The following is an 18,937-nucleotide window of genomic DNA, read 5'->3' on the forward strand; positions in this document are numbered from 1 at the left end:
TTGGCCATAAACTGAGCCATTTGAAGTTTGAAATTCATGTGCATCTGTCTCATCGGAGACTGCAGACAAGCTGTCAAAATATCAACTCGTCAGATTCAAATGCGCTCATGGCTCTTAAAGGGGATGGGAGCTGGCACTCTCATTGGTTTATTGCATGTTACGCCCAAACCACACCTACGGGTAATGAGGCTACTTCAGACCAACCCTTTTTAGATTTGCGCCGGGCGCAAGAGTAATTTTTGTGCAGGTAAAATAGCAACATCGCCATAGAACCGCCCACAAAGCTACTTGCGCTTGGCGCTTCTCACTTGCGTTTCAGACCGTTAAAATAGAGCCCTCTGTGTTCCAACTGGAACAGGAGAAAGTCAGAACAACAGACTCATAAAAACCTGGGTTTGTGTGTTCTGGAAACATCAGAACCTGACCCACTGTGACCGCTATTTATCTTGAAGCTGTGTGCATTCACAAACAATAACTCTAAACATTCACACTCAAAACGGGGAAAAAAAGTGACGTTGGCCTCACAGTCCTTCCCTTTGACAGCAGGCCCCTAAATTGTGTTCCCTGAAGATTGTGTGACTCATGAAACGCAGACTTTCAAGGAGCGGTACGGTCCGTGGCGGAATTAGTGCGCGGTTTTGAGATAGCGGGGGTAATTACCAGCGGGGAAAGCAGCTAAATTGACATCCTCACCACCTCTCGCCTCTAATGGCTGGTTCAGACTACACGATTTCAGCCCGATTTTGCCCCGATTCTTTCGTCGCAGACAAATTTACGAATCGTACACGATTTTCAAAGGTCGGCGACGAGAAGGCTGTTTCATGTTCTCGTAGGACAGAGAACTGGGAGCACGAGTGGACCAGGGAACCTCCAGGACCCGATACAGACGGGTCGACAAGTGGATCTAGCGGACCTTTCCCCAGCGTTCCCGAGGTAGCCCGCACACACGGACTACGTTCGCCGACGAAGAACGCCCCGCCGGCACAGCGTTCCAGACGGGAGCAAACCAAACTGTATAATCTGTATTTCTGTTGTGCACATGGTGAATAAAAGGATTTTATTCACATTCATTGGGAGTGACTTTTAAAGGTCCCATGGCATGCTACTTTATGGATGCTTTAGATATCAGTGGGCCCCTAACATAGTATTTGAAGACTTTCCCGAAATTCAGCCGTGGCGCAGAATTACAGCCACTACGAGCCAGTCGCACATTGAGCTTTCCACAAACGCGCCGTTTCGTGTCTGTAGCTTTAATGCAAATGAGGAGGAGAGAGGTGGGTCAAGGAGGAGGGTGGGGGTGTGGCCCTGAGCAGCTTGCGGCCACGGTACCATGCGCTCTGTTTACAGTGAATGTATCGCAATGGCAAGGCGCACACTGCTTTTGGCCGTGTTTGGTAAATATTCTAGAACACTCCGGGTGCTCCGGCAGGAGTCCTGGAGCTCTATGACTAAATAATATCATATTTTACATAGATATCTATGTCAGTGGTGGCTGGTGAATGTGAGGGAGGAAGGACTGCGCACTTGGTTGCCATTGGCCTGCTTGCACTGTTGGTGTATGGTGGCATAAGAATGTGAGACTCAAGTTGTTTCAGGGTGTTTTGGTGAACTACAAAATAGTAGGGAGGGATAGTTATGTGAATAAAATGGATACAAAGCCACCAGTGGCATCACTATTTGAAAGCTGGTGGGCAGCATGTCTTTGAAATGGACTACAAGGGCAGAAGGAAAGGATGCAAAGCCCATTAGTAAAATCAGGCCTACTCTCGATTTGTAAAAGTAAATAAAAAAATCTGGGCCTATTTTTGCCTCAATGAAGTTATTGGTTGTAATTTAGCTATGTTTATTTTCAGTTACAATTGTTTTAAGAAGACTCGAGACCATGATGCCATTTAAAATGCATCATGCTCTGAATCATTCACCCTCTCCACACCCTTTCCACAATATCAAACAGAACGGTCAGAGTAACAAACTAGTAAAAGAACGAGAACATTATTTCAAACAACCTGATCTATAGGCATGGTGCCTAGCAAGGAAAGTTGCATAGCAGCACCAAGGTGATCAGTGAAACCATGAACAGCCCACGTTGGAGATTTGCCATTATTCATTAGCAAACAGGGCCAGCAATACAGCCGATTGCTAGTAATGCTACCAGTAAGCCATGAGTACCTAGCAAACCATGTAGTACCCACAACACTGACATTGCCATTACTTTTGGTGATCTCGATTTTGCAAAGTGGTCTACCTTTTTCTTTGGTCGCTAATTTAGCACTGTAACTCAATGAATTGAATGCTTTGTGTAATTAAACATGAACAATGTGCTGTTTCCAATGTTTCCATTGTACACTTTGTTCGCAAATGTTAGAATCTCGTTATCCTTCAGATGATTTCACCTGCTTTGCGTCTTTTAGACTGAGCGGCAATGCAGGCTTGTTATCAACAGTGTTGCCAGATTGGGCAGATTTCCCGCCCAATGATAATTTTTCCAGCCTAACGTGTTAAAAGTAGACCAATTGGGTGGGAAATCTGCCCAATCTGGCAGCACTGCTCACCAGCCAGGGATCCTGCTTATTGGTTCACAGTGCAGCACGAATAGATTTTTGCGCGAATCAGACGCCTTAAAGGGTAATTCCGGTGTAAAATGGATTTGGGATATGTTTTGTATGATAACGAGTTGAAACGTTCATTTTGGAGCACAAAAAACGCATATAGACGCTTTCTTCAGTTGGCTGTTTTTAGCCGATTCTATCAAAACGCTATAAACTTGGAACGATGGGGGCATTTGTTATGGTAAAAACTAAATCGCTATTTTAAACCACTTAAAAGGCTAAAAGTAGCCCGATACTTCTTTGGTAGTATAATAAGGGTCTTAATATATAAAACGAGGCATTGAGAACTTTGTAAGTGTACAGATTGTTTATTAAAAATGACATTTTATACACACAATACCGTCAGTAGATCACCCGTCAACGCCATTTTGTTTTTAAGACTCAATAAGTAGATTGGCGAACACAGAGCTTGCGTGTTGCTGACGGATATCACAATCTCTGTGTTCGTCAATCTACCTATCAAGTCTTAAAAACAAAATGGCGTTGACGGGTGATCTACTGATGGTATTGTGTGTATAAAATGTAATTTTTAATAAACAATCTGTATCGTGGCTTTTCGCCACATTCTCAATGATGGTCTTATATTTTTCCATATTACCCAAATCGTCTTCAGCCATTTTGTGCGATGCCGGTACACCTTTGGGAGAGATAATATGTTTACGGTACTTTCTTGTCATTTGACATGGGCAATACAACGTTCACGAAATGATTCTATCTTCAGTAAAATGAATGGTTTTAGGTGGAACCTAGTAATTGTACGGTGGTATGTGGACCAGCAGCTCCCTACCGGCGCGCAGCTCCTTTCCATATGCTCTCGCGGTGTGGTCGGACGCTCCGGATGTTTTAACCTTCATGATGTCTCATACCCTAGACACGTTTGGTTGATGAAAATATTATTTACAATATTATCAACATATATAACATTCGCTCAAATAATTTTGACCTAAATAGTTGTTTAGCCTACTAATGTCTAATTATGTAATGTCGGATCAAAAAAAGAAACCTGTTAAGACAATAAAAAATAATCTTCCTATAGTTTTTCTGATGAGAGCATTTTTGAATTCTTACCCATGTTGGATATCGACCTAGAGTTCCTTGCAGCAGAAGAAGAGACGTCTTGGGTGTTTCTGCTTCTTTCTCTCTCTCGTTTTGTTCAAATAGTTTTGGTTTCACTCTTAGTCAAAGACAGCAGTCACATGTAGAAGTCAAGATAGATAAAGAGAAATAAGATAAGAAGAAATATAGAGAAAGTATCTGGACTCCCAATCACAAATACCAACGAGATGGACCTTCCCCCCATTAAACACTGTGTTCTGCTCATAAACATTGCCATAAACTAATCTTATAGTAAGAGTGAAAGTCAAGTCCCCTACGGTGTGTATGCGCCCCTTTCCCTCTCCCCCTGATAAAGGCTAGCTCTGTTGCTGAAAGAGTAGGGCAGGTGGTCTTCATTATTGTCATAATTCTTCTCACGAAGCAGACTGTGGTAAGAGTGTCCTCCCCCCCACCCAGTAATGCACTCTATATAAAAGCCATCACCACCACCACCACTGATGAAATGAATTGCAACAGATTGGGTTAGAATTTAATGAAGTGATATATATATATATATATATATATATATATATATGTGTGTGTGTGTGTGTATTGACATTTTTATATACATGTATTATGTGTACAAATTTTTATGGATTACTGATCATATTTTAGAAAAACCATCTTGTCAAAAAAAATTCATAGTATCTAATTACTGGATCCACTTTGTGAAAATAATGAGTAAGTTAAAAGAGGGAAAGCAGATTTGTGACTACACATATCATTTAATTGTAATTATAATTTATTTAGCCGTAGTCAGGTGCAGGCGCGTGCCGTCCATATGGGCAGGTGGGGCAGCGAACTTCCTGCTAAAGCATGCTCCCAAAAAAAAAAATCCTCGGTAAATCACTGCTCCAAGTTTATTTTTAATAATGTGATTGTCACATTAACTATCTATAGTTTCTGTAGGCTTTCCAACTATTTTTAGTCTGTTGACATCAGATTTTGGATGATGGTGGCGATTCTAGTTGAGTTTACGTGTCATGCAATGTTGGGGCAGGGCAGCTCGGCGACCGAGTTCCTCCGTATGTTTATCGCATAACCCTGCAAGCTGCAATAAGAATTGCAATCCGCGCTATAAGACGCCTATATGGTCGTAAAGTAGTCTGCCCCATGGTCATATTCTACTGAGAAGCCCAACATATTCTGTTGTTGTTTTAACTCCAATTATTCCGCCAGTGTCTTTCGTCTTTCGGCAGACATGGCGAGTTGTGTTGCACCTACGATTAACACTGTTGAGTCTCTGCTAAAAAAAACATTTGATAGGTTAAAATTTAAAGATAAATTAGCCATCAAACAACTTTGACCAAACAAACCGGATATTCGCATTAACCAACAAACAAAGGATAGAGGGAAAACGTACAACATAACTTTCTCCCGAGCATGGTATGAGAAGAAAAAATGGCTATGTGGTTGTTCAAAAAGAAGCACAGTTTTTTGTTGTAAAAAATTACATTGTATACCTGATTTCATACCTGATTTAAACCGAGCTGTTATTGAGAAATAGCTGATTTCAACAGAGTTGTTATTAAGAAATGCACACATGAGATTGTCGGGCCAAGTTCCTGTACAAATGATCGAAGGTCTGATAGCTTGATTGATGACTTCTCATTTGCTATGTTCGATTGTTTGATGTTGCCAAATGCGTTCTGTATAGGCCTGGCTATAGTGGCCTATCTCCGTTTTATTTCTACTTTTCATTAATGTATTAGCAATGCACTTGCTAAGCCTATGTTGTCTATTGACAGAAAAAAGACATTCGGATATTCGGAAGGAATTGTTAAGGCATTGTAGCCTATTTTTTATTTTTTTCAGCAGGTATTTGTATGTTCTTCAGCTGATTGTTAAAATAAAATATGGAGCAATAACTTCCCTATAATGTCGAATTTGTCCTTTGACATTTTTGACTTTGCAGACCTAGTTGGTGTTTCCATTGCACATAGGCTATTCTAATTAGCCCACATCATATGACAAGTGTTGCGGATGGCACTTCAAAAGCGTGCAGTAACATTAGGCTATTCGTTTATTCTTCATTCTTGCTCACGATTAGTTTAGTTAACATTTTTTAATGTAGCTCAAAATATACATGTTACAAAATATACAAATGTACTTATACAATATATAAATTGTGGGTGTGGTCATACGCCAGTAGTTTCTGCCCCACTGAAATGAAGGGGCACCGCACGCTACTGGTAGGGAGGTCGATGACACGGGTCTCCAAGCACATGACATCTTCGGCTGACAATTACTGTAAGCTGTAAACTGTGTTTGCGTAAATGTGGGGCGTTTTAATTATACTTAGTCAGGATAGTTGTACTTTTAATCACCAACAAAGCAGGTGACCCCTTGGACCCGAGATAATGCCATTTCTGTAGCTAGAGGCCTGTATGCTGTGTGCTGATTATACGTTATTTATGATGTTTTCATGGTATGCAATTCGACAATGAATGCTGATCTAATCGTGTTTGTTAAGTGACACGCTTTGTTGTAAGATTACTGATGGACTATGAGATCATGTTGTTCCATGTGCCCCTTTATAGCTTGTAGGCATCTGCAGGGAAACCAGACATCCTTACGCCTCGTGCCCACTGCATCCGTCCGTTGACTGATCCCCATTGACTTTGAATGGGGACGGGCGCGCAATGCATTGTGGATCCGTGCACTCCGTTGGAGCCTTCGGCGCCGTCAAAAAGTGGAAAAATGTTCAACTTTTTCGGCAGCGACGGATCCATCATCCAATCAGATCGCGTATGCAAACGTAAGCACTGTGACACTACTCGGGCTCTGACGACCCTGGAAAGCTCCCCCATCCGTCAGCCACGCCTGCCGATGTCCTTTGACTGACGGTGCAGTGGGCACGAGGCGTTAGACTTTTCCAATCACTTCACTCCCATCACCACTACGTCCTTGTCACAATCTTCCCAACTGCACCTCATTCAATGATCAGTGTCTCCCAGTACATACACGTTCACTACTTGGTTCCCTAGTAGGTTTTTTGTTTTATGGCTTCTCCCTTAAGCGTGGAACACACTGGCCCGCCATCTGAAACGTTTGGGGAGACTCGGACGAGTTTGGGAACAAATCTGTTCTGTGTTTTCAGCTGTGTTCGAAGCTTTTGGAACAGCGCGGACGGTGTCGGCTCCGATTCAACATGCAAAGTCTGAGAGAGTGAATCAGTGCGCCGTGTGGGAGGGGCGGACTGGCGCCACGAGACTAGCGCCATCCGGGGCCTCTATGGATTCTGTGTTTTGTATGGAAATTTCCTTTCCTAGCGAGATGACCAGGAAATATTTGGAGGAAAGGTTGTTCGAATTCTAAAAATGCTTTGGAAATGTGCCTCGATGCAACCTTTAACCCACCTTTAGCATAGGTTACTCCTCACCAACCTTTACGAAGAGATATTTATAACCCATAATCCTTTACGGCGGCAATATTTAAAGCAACACGGACAAAGTTTACAGACTCTACGTGAAGACAAAACTGCCTAGGTTAACAATCCAGTCTAATCTCTGGCTAAATTATTGCAATGGTTTTATACAAATCACCAACATGTGTGACATATATTTTTGCGCGTGGATACATTTGCTCTGACATAGCATTCATTATACTTGATATGTTAAAAACTTACATGGCAAACAAAAGGAAAAAAACATACTTGCAACTTTACCATGTGCTTATCTCCATCACAGCCATTTATAAATTACGGGGGCTTCCTGAATTGATGGTAAAATGACCACAAATGTGTACAGTTGCCTAAATACAGGTCTCATCTTACCCCACTCTCACCTATATTATATATATATGTTAGGGCTGTCAAAATTAACGCGTCAACGCAGGGTGATTAATTTGTGGAATTAACGTGTTAATTTTTTTAACGCATTAACGCATGAGCAAAATGACCCGCCCAATATTTCACACAGCGAATTCGAGCAACTGCTCTGCACTAGTCGCCGCTAGTCGCCGCTCTAGAGTTTTGGCTGAGACACAAGATGCATACAGAACCGAAAGAAGCTGTTGGCCCTCTGGATGGAAAGTTTGAGTATAAAAAAAACAAAGATGGAACACTTAATAAACAAGCAGTGATTTGCACACAAGTACCATATCAGAGCTAAGCATGCGTTTGTCTGCGCTTCAAGTTTTGGGGCAAGTCCAGGGGCCTTGCTTCAGACAACGCTCACCGAAGGCCATGCATTAAGTAATTCTATTTCGGAGAACTTGACCAAAAAATTTGCCAAATGGATTGCAAAAGACTGTCGGCCGATTAATATTGTTGAGGACAAGGGCCTCGAGGAAGTTGCTTCACGCGACGCATTCTACAAGCCACCGTCAAGAGGCACAGTAATGACTAAAATCCACGACCTCTACAAAACGGAAAAGAAAAAGAAAGTAGAGAATTTGGCTGTAGCTGACTATGTCGCCCTGACAGGAGACCACTGGACCTCTGTGAGTAACAACAATTACCTGGGTGTAAATGCACATCATATCACTAAAACATGGGAACTGAAGTCGTTTGCGCTAACTACAATGAAAACAGAAGAGCGTCACTTTGCAGAAGCATGTGCAGAATTCATTACAGTAGCACGCATGTGGGAAATAGAAGGAAAAGTCACAACTATAGGGACCGACAGCGCACGCAATATGATAGCTGCGGCTAGACTTTTGCCATTTGAGCACATGCCTTGCATAGCTCACATCCTACAGAGAAGCATCATGGTGAGCCTCTCTGACAGCGGATTTGTGCATGCATTGTCCAAGTCTCGCAAAATTGTGGGCCCCTTCAAACACAGTCTGGCAAACACCGCAGAGCTTCAAGCACAACAAGCTGCCCTTGGACAGCAGCAGGAGCCGCTGGTCCAGGACGTTCCAACACGTTGGAATTCAATGGTGGATATGGTCAAGCGTCTGAACCGCAATCAAGCAGCAATAAAAGCCACCCTGGACCAACAGCAGCACAAACTCTTTATGCTGACACCACCAGAATGGGACAAGCTGCAAAGACTTGAGACTCTTCTAGAGCCCTGTCGGTAAGTAATCCACGTATTAATTATTAATAGGCCTATAGTTTGAAATAAAATATAATTGATTAAATTGAAATGATATGTTACCTTTTTGTAAACTACCAACTTATGTTGTAATAACTTAATGATGTGTTTCTCGTGTGTGTGTGTGTGTGTGTGTGTGTGTGTGTGTGTGTGTTTTATTCAACTTCAGGTATGTAACTGAGATCCTGCGTGAGGAGGCCTATGTATCCTGCTCTGTTGTACTGTCTGCCCTCTGCCACTTGCGTCATGTAATGGAGCTCTCTGATGAGGACCCTGCATATGTGGTGAGATTTAAGACAGCATTCAAAGAAAACCTAGCCTCCCGCCAAGAAAAGACCAACAACGCATGGCTCAAGCTTGCTACGGCCCTGGATCCACGCTTTAAAGACTTGAAGACCCTGCCCAAGAGTGAAAGAGAAGAGGTGTGGACCACACTGGGAGGCATGCTGCATGAACAATCACCAAGAAGGTCTCCACAGACTTCTGAAGATGGGCCACCCAAGAAGAAAATGAGCCTGCTCCTACAAATGTGCTCAGATTCAGATTCTGATGAGGAGGTGCAGCCTGGCAGAGACATACACAGGTACAGGGCAGAGCCCAGCATTAGTATGGAGGACTGTCCCTTGCAGTGGTGGTCTGCTCATTCAGGAGCCCATGACAAGCTGGCCCTGCTGGCTCGCAAATATCTAGCGACTCCTGCATCCACAGTTCCATGTGACAGACTCTTCTCAGTGGCAGGCAACATCGTGCAAAAGAAACGGTCGGCCTTACTTTAAGAAAATGTCAACCAGTTAGTTTGTCTCAGCAACTGGCTAAAAGAAGAATAGCCAAGAGAGCCACATTTTATGATGGTGTGGTAGTTTGTTAATTTAAAAAAGGGAAAATGTTCAACCAATGTTTAACCATTCTAAACTCCTCTAAAAAAAAAAAGAAAAGAGCAGTGGGTAAGATGCCCATACCGTTTGGGATGACGGTTATCTTTAAGTTTGATTTAAAAAAAAAAAAATGTTTTATGCTCATAGGCATTGCAAAGAGACTGACACAAAACACAAATTTAAATATGGTGTGGTATGTTTAAGTTTGATTTTATTTTTATTTTATTATTAATAACACCATCATCTGGATTTTTTCATGAATAAAAGAACATGCTAAATGCCTATATATCTGCCTTCTGTCATTTATCTTTCCGTTCCTACAACAATATACAGAGAAATTGAGAAATTCCGGGCATATTTACGAATGGTAATTAATCATGATTAATCGTGATTAATCCACAGCTACCCTGTGATTAATCTGATTAAATTTTTTAATCTTTTGACAGCCCTAATATATATACATATATTTTTTTTATAAATAATTAAAAAATAATAACGCAATAAAAATAAGCTGTAGTTATCTTCATCTTATCTTATGCGGGTGCCATTGCCAACAGAATCCCTTTAAATGACTGCGGAGCGAGAGCGGGCGAGTGTATCTCAGAGAAGAAGCTCTCGCGGTAAACCCTGCAGGGACGGATGAGCCACAGCTCAACGTTTGTCTTCAAAACTCCTATTTTTTTTTCTGATTTGCAGGGCAGTCAGAATTATTTCTTAATAATACATATTAGCAGGGTGCGATTTGTGAAAAAACCAGAGGGGGGGATAATTTTGAGAAACATTTTAAAATGTTTCAAAATGAAGACGGACCCTGTGTATTTTGGTTGTTAATTATTACGATGTAATGGTGAAAATACTTTGGGTGGGGGGGATAATTTTTATCCCCACCGAGGATAAAAATAATTCAGCAGAGGGTAGGACGTGTAAACCAGAGGGGGGGATAATCCCCACCGGCAAATCGCACCCTGCATATTAGTGATTTATTTTGTACGGTGGCGCTGAGCATTCACCAAATAAAAAAAAGTTTCACACCTTATCTAGCCGTTAGCACACCAGGATCTCGTAATTACGACATCAGGATCTCGTAATTACCCCTCTCATTCATCAATAACATGATCGATGACGCTATCCGACGCTATCATATTTTATTTCTTGCTCGGATTGAGGCAATGGGAAATAGTGATGTTCCTTTAAAGTGAGGAGGGCATTTCTATGAGTATGTCAACATTGCGCAGACCAGTGTTGGGCCTGAACGCGTTCATTGAACAATAGTTCATGAACTCGTTCATATTTTGGGCGAACGTGAACTGAACGTACTGTATTACTGCCTGATGAACATTACTGTGAACTCGTTCATTCTGGTGTCTGTGAACGGCACGCTCACTCCGTTTAACTTCGTTCAATAGGAGAATTATTTGTCAACACGGCGGATGCGCGCGCAGAATGATGGCCAAAAGAAAATTTGTTTGACCGGTTGCCATGGTTATCTCCGTGTGGTTAATTTGCAGTTGCGGTGTTGTCAGCTTACTGTTACATTAAACTGTAATCAGACAACGCGGTTATATGCTATAGACCCTATACTGTAGTATCTGTGGTATAAAGGCTGGGACGAATTTGAAATTATAAATATGTACACTTTATGTTGAAAGTATAGACCAAGGGTCGGCAACCCTAGGCACGCGTGCCCCCACTGGCACGTGCAGCATAATCATTGGCACACTTGAAAAAATAATAGAAGAAATAATTGAAGCAATAATAATAATAAAAAATAAAAAACTTTTAATTTTTATTTTTTATTATTATTATTTAAAAAATTCACAATCCTCAAGGAGTACAACTGAGGAAACTGAATCGTCTAAGACGTCGTCTTTACATAAACCCAGGTCCAAACTTTTTGTGGCACGTCGATTCATACGACAAACTTAAACCCTATGGCATATATGTATTAATGGTGCTGTCAATGAATTTTCCCGTATGGTCATATGGCTACATGCTTACACCACAAATAGCAATCCCCGTGTTATTGCTGGCTACTTCCTTGATGAAGTGGAAAAAAAGGAGCGGCACTCCCTCCCGAATCAGGTCAGACCTAGGTACAGAAAACCGATCAGTCGAGCAGATGCAGATATTTTTAAGAGGTTACCATGACAACCAGTTTTCTGAGAGATGCTACATTACCGGCTCAAGTAATCATAACCAAAGGATTGAACAATGGTGGGGATTTTTAAGAAAGCACCATGCACAATACTGGATGAATATCTTTAAAGATTTGAAGGAGCAGGACCACTTCTCAGGGGACTTCCTCGACAAAAATCGAATACAGTTCACATGTCTGGAAACAATTGAGGTTGCTTTTGTTATTCACTGATTTATTCTTTTATGGATCTTTTATTTTGTTTACAAATCTCTCTAATGCTTTAAAATGCCTTTCTGTTTAGCTAAGCTAGTTGATCTGTGTGTCATTTATCATTGAAAAGCACTTTGAACTGCATTTCTTGTAATGTTCTTTACAAAAATGATTTATTATAGGCCTTCATATAGGCTATAGCAATATTTTTGCTCTTCTTGAAGGCCCAGGGTCCTCTTCAGACTCCTCATCATGGCTTGCTGTTGCTGTCCTCATTTTCTTTCTCAGTTTTTCAAGAAGGGACATCCTTGAGCATCCAAGTCTCTGATGGCTGATATGTCAATCTGTGAATGAACAATAAACATTAGCAAAACCTTCAAATGCCAGTTTGTCTCACTGTTCATACCAGATTATATACTGTAACATACATTGTTGTAATAATGCAGGTTTTTTTTCAACATTGTGATTTCACAATTTTTATCAGCAACAAATATTTATCCAAGGTAATATACAGTTATGTATTACACGTTTACTAAAATTATTTATTTTAACTTTGTATTTACTAAGCTTAATTGTCTAGGGGAAGAGAGGGCTTTTGTGGTTAGAATGAAAATGCAGTTGTCAGGCATTAGAAGTAACAACACACTGTTAATTGAGAGTTGGTGCCATGGTACGAATTTAAAAACTAAAACAGAAGAGGGAATAGAAAAAAATGTCTTGCAAAAAGCCAATTGTATCTAGTCATAGGTCAAAAGGGGAAGTGCGTTACCACCCCCTGGTGTCTTTCTGTGCACACACCGGTTTCATCTGCACTTTATATTGCATTACATCGATGTTTGTAATAAACTAGAGGACTAAGTATTTCTCTGTGGGTGAGGAAGATCATCTTACTTTTCAAGCTAAATAAACAATTAAAAAACCCTGTAGGATTAGCTGGAAAATGCATTGTCACCAAGTTGAAAACAGGACTGTTTCTGGGCACATAAAAAGTGGAGTTTTTAAAGATGTGTGATTCTCAGAGGACAAATGCTAGACAGAATATGATTTTAAGGATTGAATAACCCTTAACTATAGTAGGCCTATACAAGTAGTTCATATTACCTCAACCTTTGACATGTACAGCAATAAAATGCAATATAAGTCACATATACATATATATATATATACATATATACATATATATATACATATAGGCCTACTATAGCAGTAGTATCAGGATAATTCGAAAATACCCAATAGGCTATAAATGACTAGGCTACTAAAACACTGAGGACTGAGGCGACACTGAGGGGACACTTTTACTGCAATGAGTACGCCTACTTTACTTTGATGTTACTTTTGATACATGTGAACATTTTGGTGATAATAGTTAAATACTTTTAATTAGGAATGTGTTTAATGTAGGACGGTGCGTACTTACTATGGAAATATTTTCTGCGTTCTTGCAAAGAAAGAGACACTTTAGCTTGCATTCGGTTAATGTTTTCTTCAGTAACCCCTCTTTTTCGTAGAAAATCCCACAGAACATCATCGTATGGTGTTTGGTCTGTCATTTCTACCGTGGCGTGCACTTCTGTTTACAATTGGGAAATTCATATGCCTACAGGTTAGACTCCCTTGTTGGCTAGGCTACCTGCACTAGAGCTAACCATGGAGCTAACAGCTGATGTTACTTCGCCTGTTAGCTAAAGCAACACTACTTAAAAAAAGAAAAGGAAAAAAAAGCAAGCACTTTTGGTCGTAAAACCGTTATCTACAAACTTTATCAGTGGTTTTCAATAGGTGTCGCGCCACAGGGGAGGCGCGACACGCAACACGCAAAGAAAAGATACACATCTGTATGCAGCTCTATTGATATCGGTTATTGTGCGTGCTTGTATTAGTTTTAAAATGCATCGTTTCCTTGGCCCAAGTCACCAGAAGTCAGCATTAAGGGAGGAGAAAAAACGTAGGAAATATGATCCTGAATGCCTTTCTGGTTCTGTGGAGAGCGAGTTCCCCCAGATCTCCACAAAGGCTATGAAAGTCCTAATCCCCTTCACCTCAACCTACTTGTGTGAGTGTGGGTTTTCCGCACTGACCCTGATTAAAAACAAATACAGATCAAGGCTGCAGGTGGAGGACGACTTGCGTTTATTTCTCTCTGCAGTGCAGCCCCGCATCGAACACCTCTGCCATCAAAAGCGAGGCCTTATTGTTATCACTGATATGGACGATTAAATTGAAGGTCAAAGTTGTGTCTTGAATGCATAAATTGGTTGGGCGAAAGGGTTGATGCTGCTTGTAGTGCAAAATGATGTGAGTATGGCGCATTTTGTTTGTGGTTTAAATCTGTGGTTTTATGTGTCTGAAATCAAATCAAACAAATTTGATGAAAATATGTGAATCTGTTCGATCTCATAACATGCCGTTGTCGTTCATTGATCCGAGAGCTGTCCATTGTGCTGATTTCTTTCGAGACGATGTGCATCTCCTTCAAATGTGCGCTTAAGGCCCAGACACAGCGCCGATTTCAGCCGTCGGGTGTCGTCGGTTGTAGCTTTGTTTTGTTGACTTGTGGATAGGCCTACTGATGTTCAGTGATTTTAAAAGTAGCCTCAATTAGGCCTGCATGAAGTTGGAAATTATTTGCTGTTGCAAAGAATCGTTTATGAATGCACTTTTAAAAAAGTTGTGGAAATAAAATGTCTTCAAATACAATATTAAAAAACATTTACATTTGATTAGTTATTGAAAGTCATCATTGCCTGGAACACACAAAAGATGGCATTTACTGAAGAGGCGTGTTAGGTCAGGCGGACGGGAATATATATATATATTTTTTTTTTTGGGGGGGGGGGGGGGCTCGGCTGTCCTTACCTACTCTAAGGGGAGGCTCACATTCACCCAATTTGAAAACACCTGATCTATACTGTCATTGAAATGTCCATAGTGTCTAGAAAATCGCTATATAAATTCAATCCATTATTAGTATTTAGCCTCTACATTGTAAGTATCAAGCTTACCAATGTTATTTAACATCTCCGTGGAGATCGGCTCTACTGAGCAAAGTAATGGCAGTGGGGCCGTTAATTTTTTTTTCGTAATTACGAGATCCTGATGTCGTGAATACGAGATCTTTTCTCATAACTACGAGATCCTGAAATCGTAATTACGAGATCTCGTTATTACGAGATATTTTCACCGTAATTTTGAAAAACTTTTATTGTAAAAACTGCTGGTGCGCGCATGATCGTGATGAGCATGAGGTTGTTTAGCAAGTGTCATTCAACTTTATCGTTGATGAAAATATAAGTCCAGATACAGATCCACTCTCAGTGATGAACACCTCAGTTGTGCTGTGCATTGCAACATCAGGAGTTACGCCTGACTTCAGTGCACTTTTTCAAGGCCATCAGAGACTTAGCCCCTCCCACTGAGTCCTTTTTTATATGTGAGGGTTATAATGCCTACCCTACATTATCAAATGTGGATGCACTTCAATACACCTGTTCAAGTTCAGTGCACTTGCAGATAGGTATAAAAATATATATTTGCAAACCAAACTGTATAATCTGTATTTCTGTTGTGCACATGGTGAATTAAATGATTTTATTCACATTCATTTGGAGTGACTTTTAATTACAAATGATTGATAAGAGTTACAGCAATATATTTTTTATAATCGAATCTAATGGTTATAGTCCAGTCATTTTTAAAAAATGGGGATCAACCTAGAACAAATTCCAACGGGAGCAAACTCAACTTATTTTTTCTCTTCAATATGTCTTGAGTAAGGAAAAGAAATCCCAGGAGAATCCCATAAGGGGAAAGTATCAAAAAAGAGTTGATTACTGACATCAATTTCAAAGAAAATTAAATTGAAATTGTTTGTTAACATGGGCAAACGGTGCATAATTGAATTACGTATGTGCTAATTTGCATACAGTATAATAATACCACAACAGATCTAAACATTGGGTATAGCAGGTGAATATTTCTTGTTGAATCTTGTTGACATATAACAGTAAAAGACTATAGAGGCAAACAAATGTTACCAAAGGGGCAGAGATTCAGTCATTCATTCAAGGTCCTCTCAACTGTCAATCAACTGTCACTAAGCTGTCAGGTAAGAACGATTGTTTGATCCAGCCACTATTTATTTGACCTACCTTTTGTCTTCTGCATTCCCCTTACCCTTGTCTCCTGTTCTCCCCTCAGACTCATCCCCCAAAAACAGTCCCACGTACCGAGCCCCAAACCCCATCTCTGCAATGATAATTAATAAAGGCTAGTTCAAAGTGCTTCTTCCTGCCTCTATGTATTAATGCTCATGGTTAGCCTAAATGGGTTCCATTCAGACCTGAAAATTAAATCTTTTACTGTTAAATGTCAACAAGTTCAACAAGACATTTTCCCCTGACTATACCTAAGGTTTTGATCTGCTGTGGTATGTATGCAAATTAACACATACGTAGTTAGATTATGCACCGTTTGCCTATGTTAACAAACATTTTCAAAAACTTGTCATACATATTTTGTTTGTCTTGATGTAAGTAATCAACTCAGTCATTTTCATGGTGATATCTAAAGGTAAACAATTTTACCCTAATCATGCGAGAAAAATAATGAATATTTTAGAAAAGCTATCTTGCAAAAAATGATAACGGAAGGGAATACATACAAAGCACAGCAAGAAAATAATAATTAGATCCACTTTGTGAAATAAAGCAGATTTTCCTGGACTTTTATCTGGACTCTGAGTGGGCTGCTGTGTGGCTTGCTGAACCAACTATCTGGACTCCCATTCACACACATACGAGATAGATCTTCCTCTCATTAAACTCTATGTTCGGCTCATAAAAGCTACCATGGCCAGAAAAAAGACACAAAGGATTCCACGATGCAAGACTTAAAAAGATTTTCTTTGTACCACTGGGCTCTGGCAACGACATCAGAGGAGTAGTCTCCGCCTGTGGTAATTTGGTCCAAATCGTCATGGTCGAGAACCTTGTATCCCATGTTGTAGGCTGCGATTGCTCCTGCAGTGAAACATAAGGAACAGTGTTTAGGCAGAATGTAGATTAAAGGCGCTGTACGATTTCAGAGCTAATTTTTCAGTGTAATTCGATCAAAATGGCATCGCCGTCCTTCAGCTATTAGTGAGTGAAAGGCGCTGTGAGAATATCTCTTCTGGTTGACTGCCCCTGTCTATATGAGACTATTCCGATTTTATACCAAAATGCAACACTTCCCAATGGCCGAGAAACACAGGGAGGGAGGGACCAGAGGGGGAGGGGGCGTCATTTCGGCAGTTAATTAAAAAGTATTGCCCTCTTCTGCTCCTCTTCCTCTTCTGGAAGAGTGGAGGGAGTCTGTGGTCAGAATAGGAACTAATAATAATTAATGAATGAGACAAACCCTTCAGCTGCCAGTTTGTGCTCCAGCTGGGGCGTTCCTTCTGGACATATTTAATTAAATCAACCAGGATCCCAGTGGCTTGTTCCAGGTGGGTCGCACTGTTCCAGGCTCCTCTTGGTTTATGCCATCTCTTATCAACCTGTATAGGAGGAAGCCATGTTGCATATCACAACCATAGACACATTATCAGGTCACATTTGATTATTTACCACTTATTCATCTCTAATTAAATCAAAACATATTTGCCATTGGGCGGGCTTTGAATGGTTCTGTCCATCTGGGACTAAAGGTTTCATGCTTATTATATTCATAGAATATTAGATGTTTAAATGCTGGGGCTGTTTGAGACTAGAACTATGTGTGTCATGATCAGTGAAATGGGTATTTCACAGCACATCAGACCCCTTGCTATGATAATATGCCATAGCAACCTAATACAAATGTAGGCTTATTACCTGCATCAGTCCAAAGGCATAATAATTGTCCCCCCAACCAGGGGGGGTAGTATCTTTGATGGAGTGACCGGCCTTTGACTCTCTGGAGATGATGCCAGCGATGAGAGCTGGGTCAACATCGTAGCTTTTTGCCACATTCTCAATGATGGTCTTATATTTTTCCATATTTTCCAAATCGTCTTTAGCCATTTTATGCGATGCCGGTACACCTTTGGGAGAGATAATATGTTTACGGTACTTTCTTGTCATTTGACATGGGCAATACAACGTTCACGAAATGATTCTCTCTTCAGTAAAATTAATGGTTTTAGGTGGAACCTAGTAATTGTACGGTGGTATGTGGACCAGCAGCCCCCTACCAGCGCGCAGCTCCTTTCCATATGCTCCTGCGGTGTGGTCGGACGCTCCGGACGTTTCTATCTTCATGATGTCTCCGTAGCCTAGACACGTTCAGTTGATGACAATATTAACATATCAATCATTCGCTCGACTCATGTTGATCTCAATAGTTGTTTACTAATGTCTAATTGTGTAATGTCGGATTGAAAAAAGAAAGTAGTTGAGACAATAAAAATGATCTTCCTATAGTTTTTCTGATGGGAGCATTTTAAAATTCTTACCCATGTTAGATATCTAGAGTTCCTGCAGCAGAAGTAGCGACGTGTTGTCACGGTTAGCGGGTGGCAGGCAGGACCCAATAGCAGACAGTTCAGATAAAGGATAATTTATTAACGCTTTTTTCTAAAATTAATTGCTGACTGAATTTGAATGTTACGATTTTTTACCTTTACTTTAAGCTGTAAACTATGTGTTCGCCTAAATGTGAGTTTTACTTAAGCTACTGTAGCGAGAGGCGTTCCCTGTATGCTGTGTGCTGATTATACATTATTTATGTTAATCTATTCTCATGTAATGGGGGCCACGTTTTTCTGTACGATAACTGATGGACTGTGGGAAAATATTGTACCCCTTTCTAGCTTGTAGACATCTGGTGGCTAAAGGTCTCTGCAGGGAAACCCAAACTGACTGTAGGTTGCCCAGACTCACCGGAAACTACTCCTGAACTGTATTGCCTTGTTTCTGCATAGAAATGTCCAAATAACAGCTCCCTTCA

General features: G+C 40.7%; 1 protein-coding gene across 1 annotated transcript; it reads right to left on the minus strand.

Annotated features, from left to right (window-relative positions):
- Nucleotides 1–15,618: 15,618 nt before the first annotated feature.
- Nucleotides 15,619–18,608, minus strand: LOC307091907 (lysozyme g-like). The gene is made up of 5 exons (XM_079758754.1): nucleotides 18,444–18,608; nucleotides 18,183–18,263; nucleotides 17,824–18,032; nucleotides 17,369–17,507; nucleotides 15,619–16,989 (listed from the first exon to the last, which is right to left on the minus strand). Exons 1-5 carry the CDS (start codon nucleotides 18,445–18,447, stop codon nucleotides 16,814–16,816), a joined length of 609 nt encoding a protein of 202 aa, XP_079614880.1. The 5' UTR covers nucleotides 18,448–18,608; the 3' UTR covers nucleotides 15,619–16,813.
- Nucleotides 18,609–18,937: the final 329 nt, after the last annotated feature.

This window comes from Pollachius pollachius (assembly GCF_949987615.1).
Source record: "Pollachius pollachius genome assembly, chromosome: 2".
In the NCBI taxonomy this organism is placed as follows: domain Eukaryota; kingdom Metazoa; phylum Chordata; class Actinopteri; order Gadiformes; family Gadidae; genus Pollachius; species Pollachius pollachius.

Bases quoted from the DNA above. Each gene is read 5' to 3' on its own strand.
- LOC307091907 (XM_079758754.1), bottom strand. The intron at 18,033-18,182 runs GTAGGGGGCTGC...TCTCTCCCAAAG, and splicing joins TGGAAAGGAGCTGCGCGCTG to GTGTACCGGCATCGCATAAA. The intron at 16,990-17,368 runs GTTTGTCTCATT...GTTTCACTGCAG, and splicing joins CACAAACTGGCAGCTGAAGG to GAGCAATCGCAGCCTACAAC.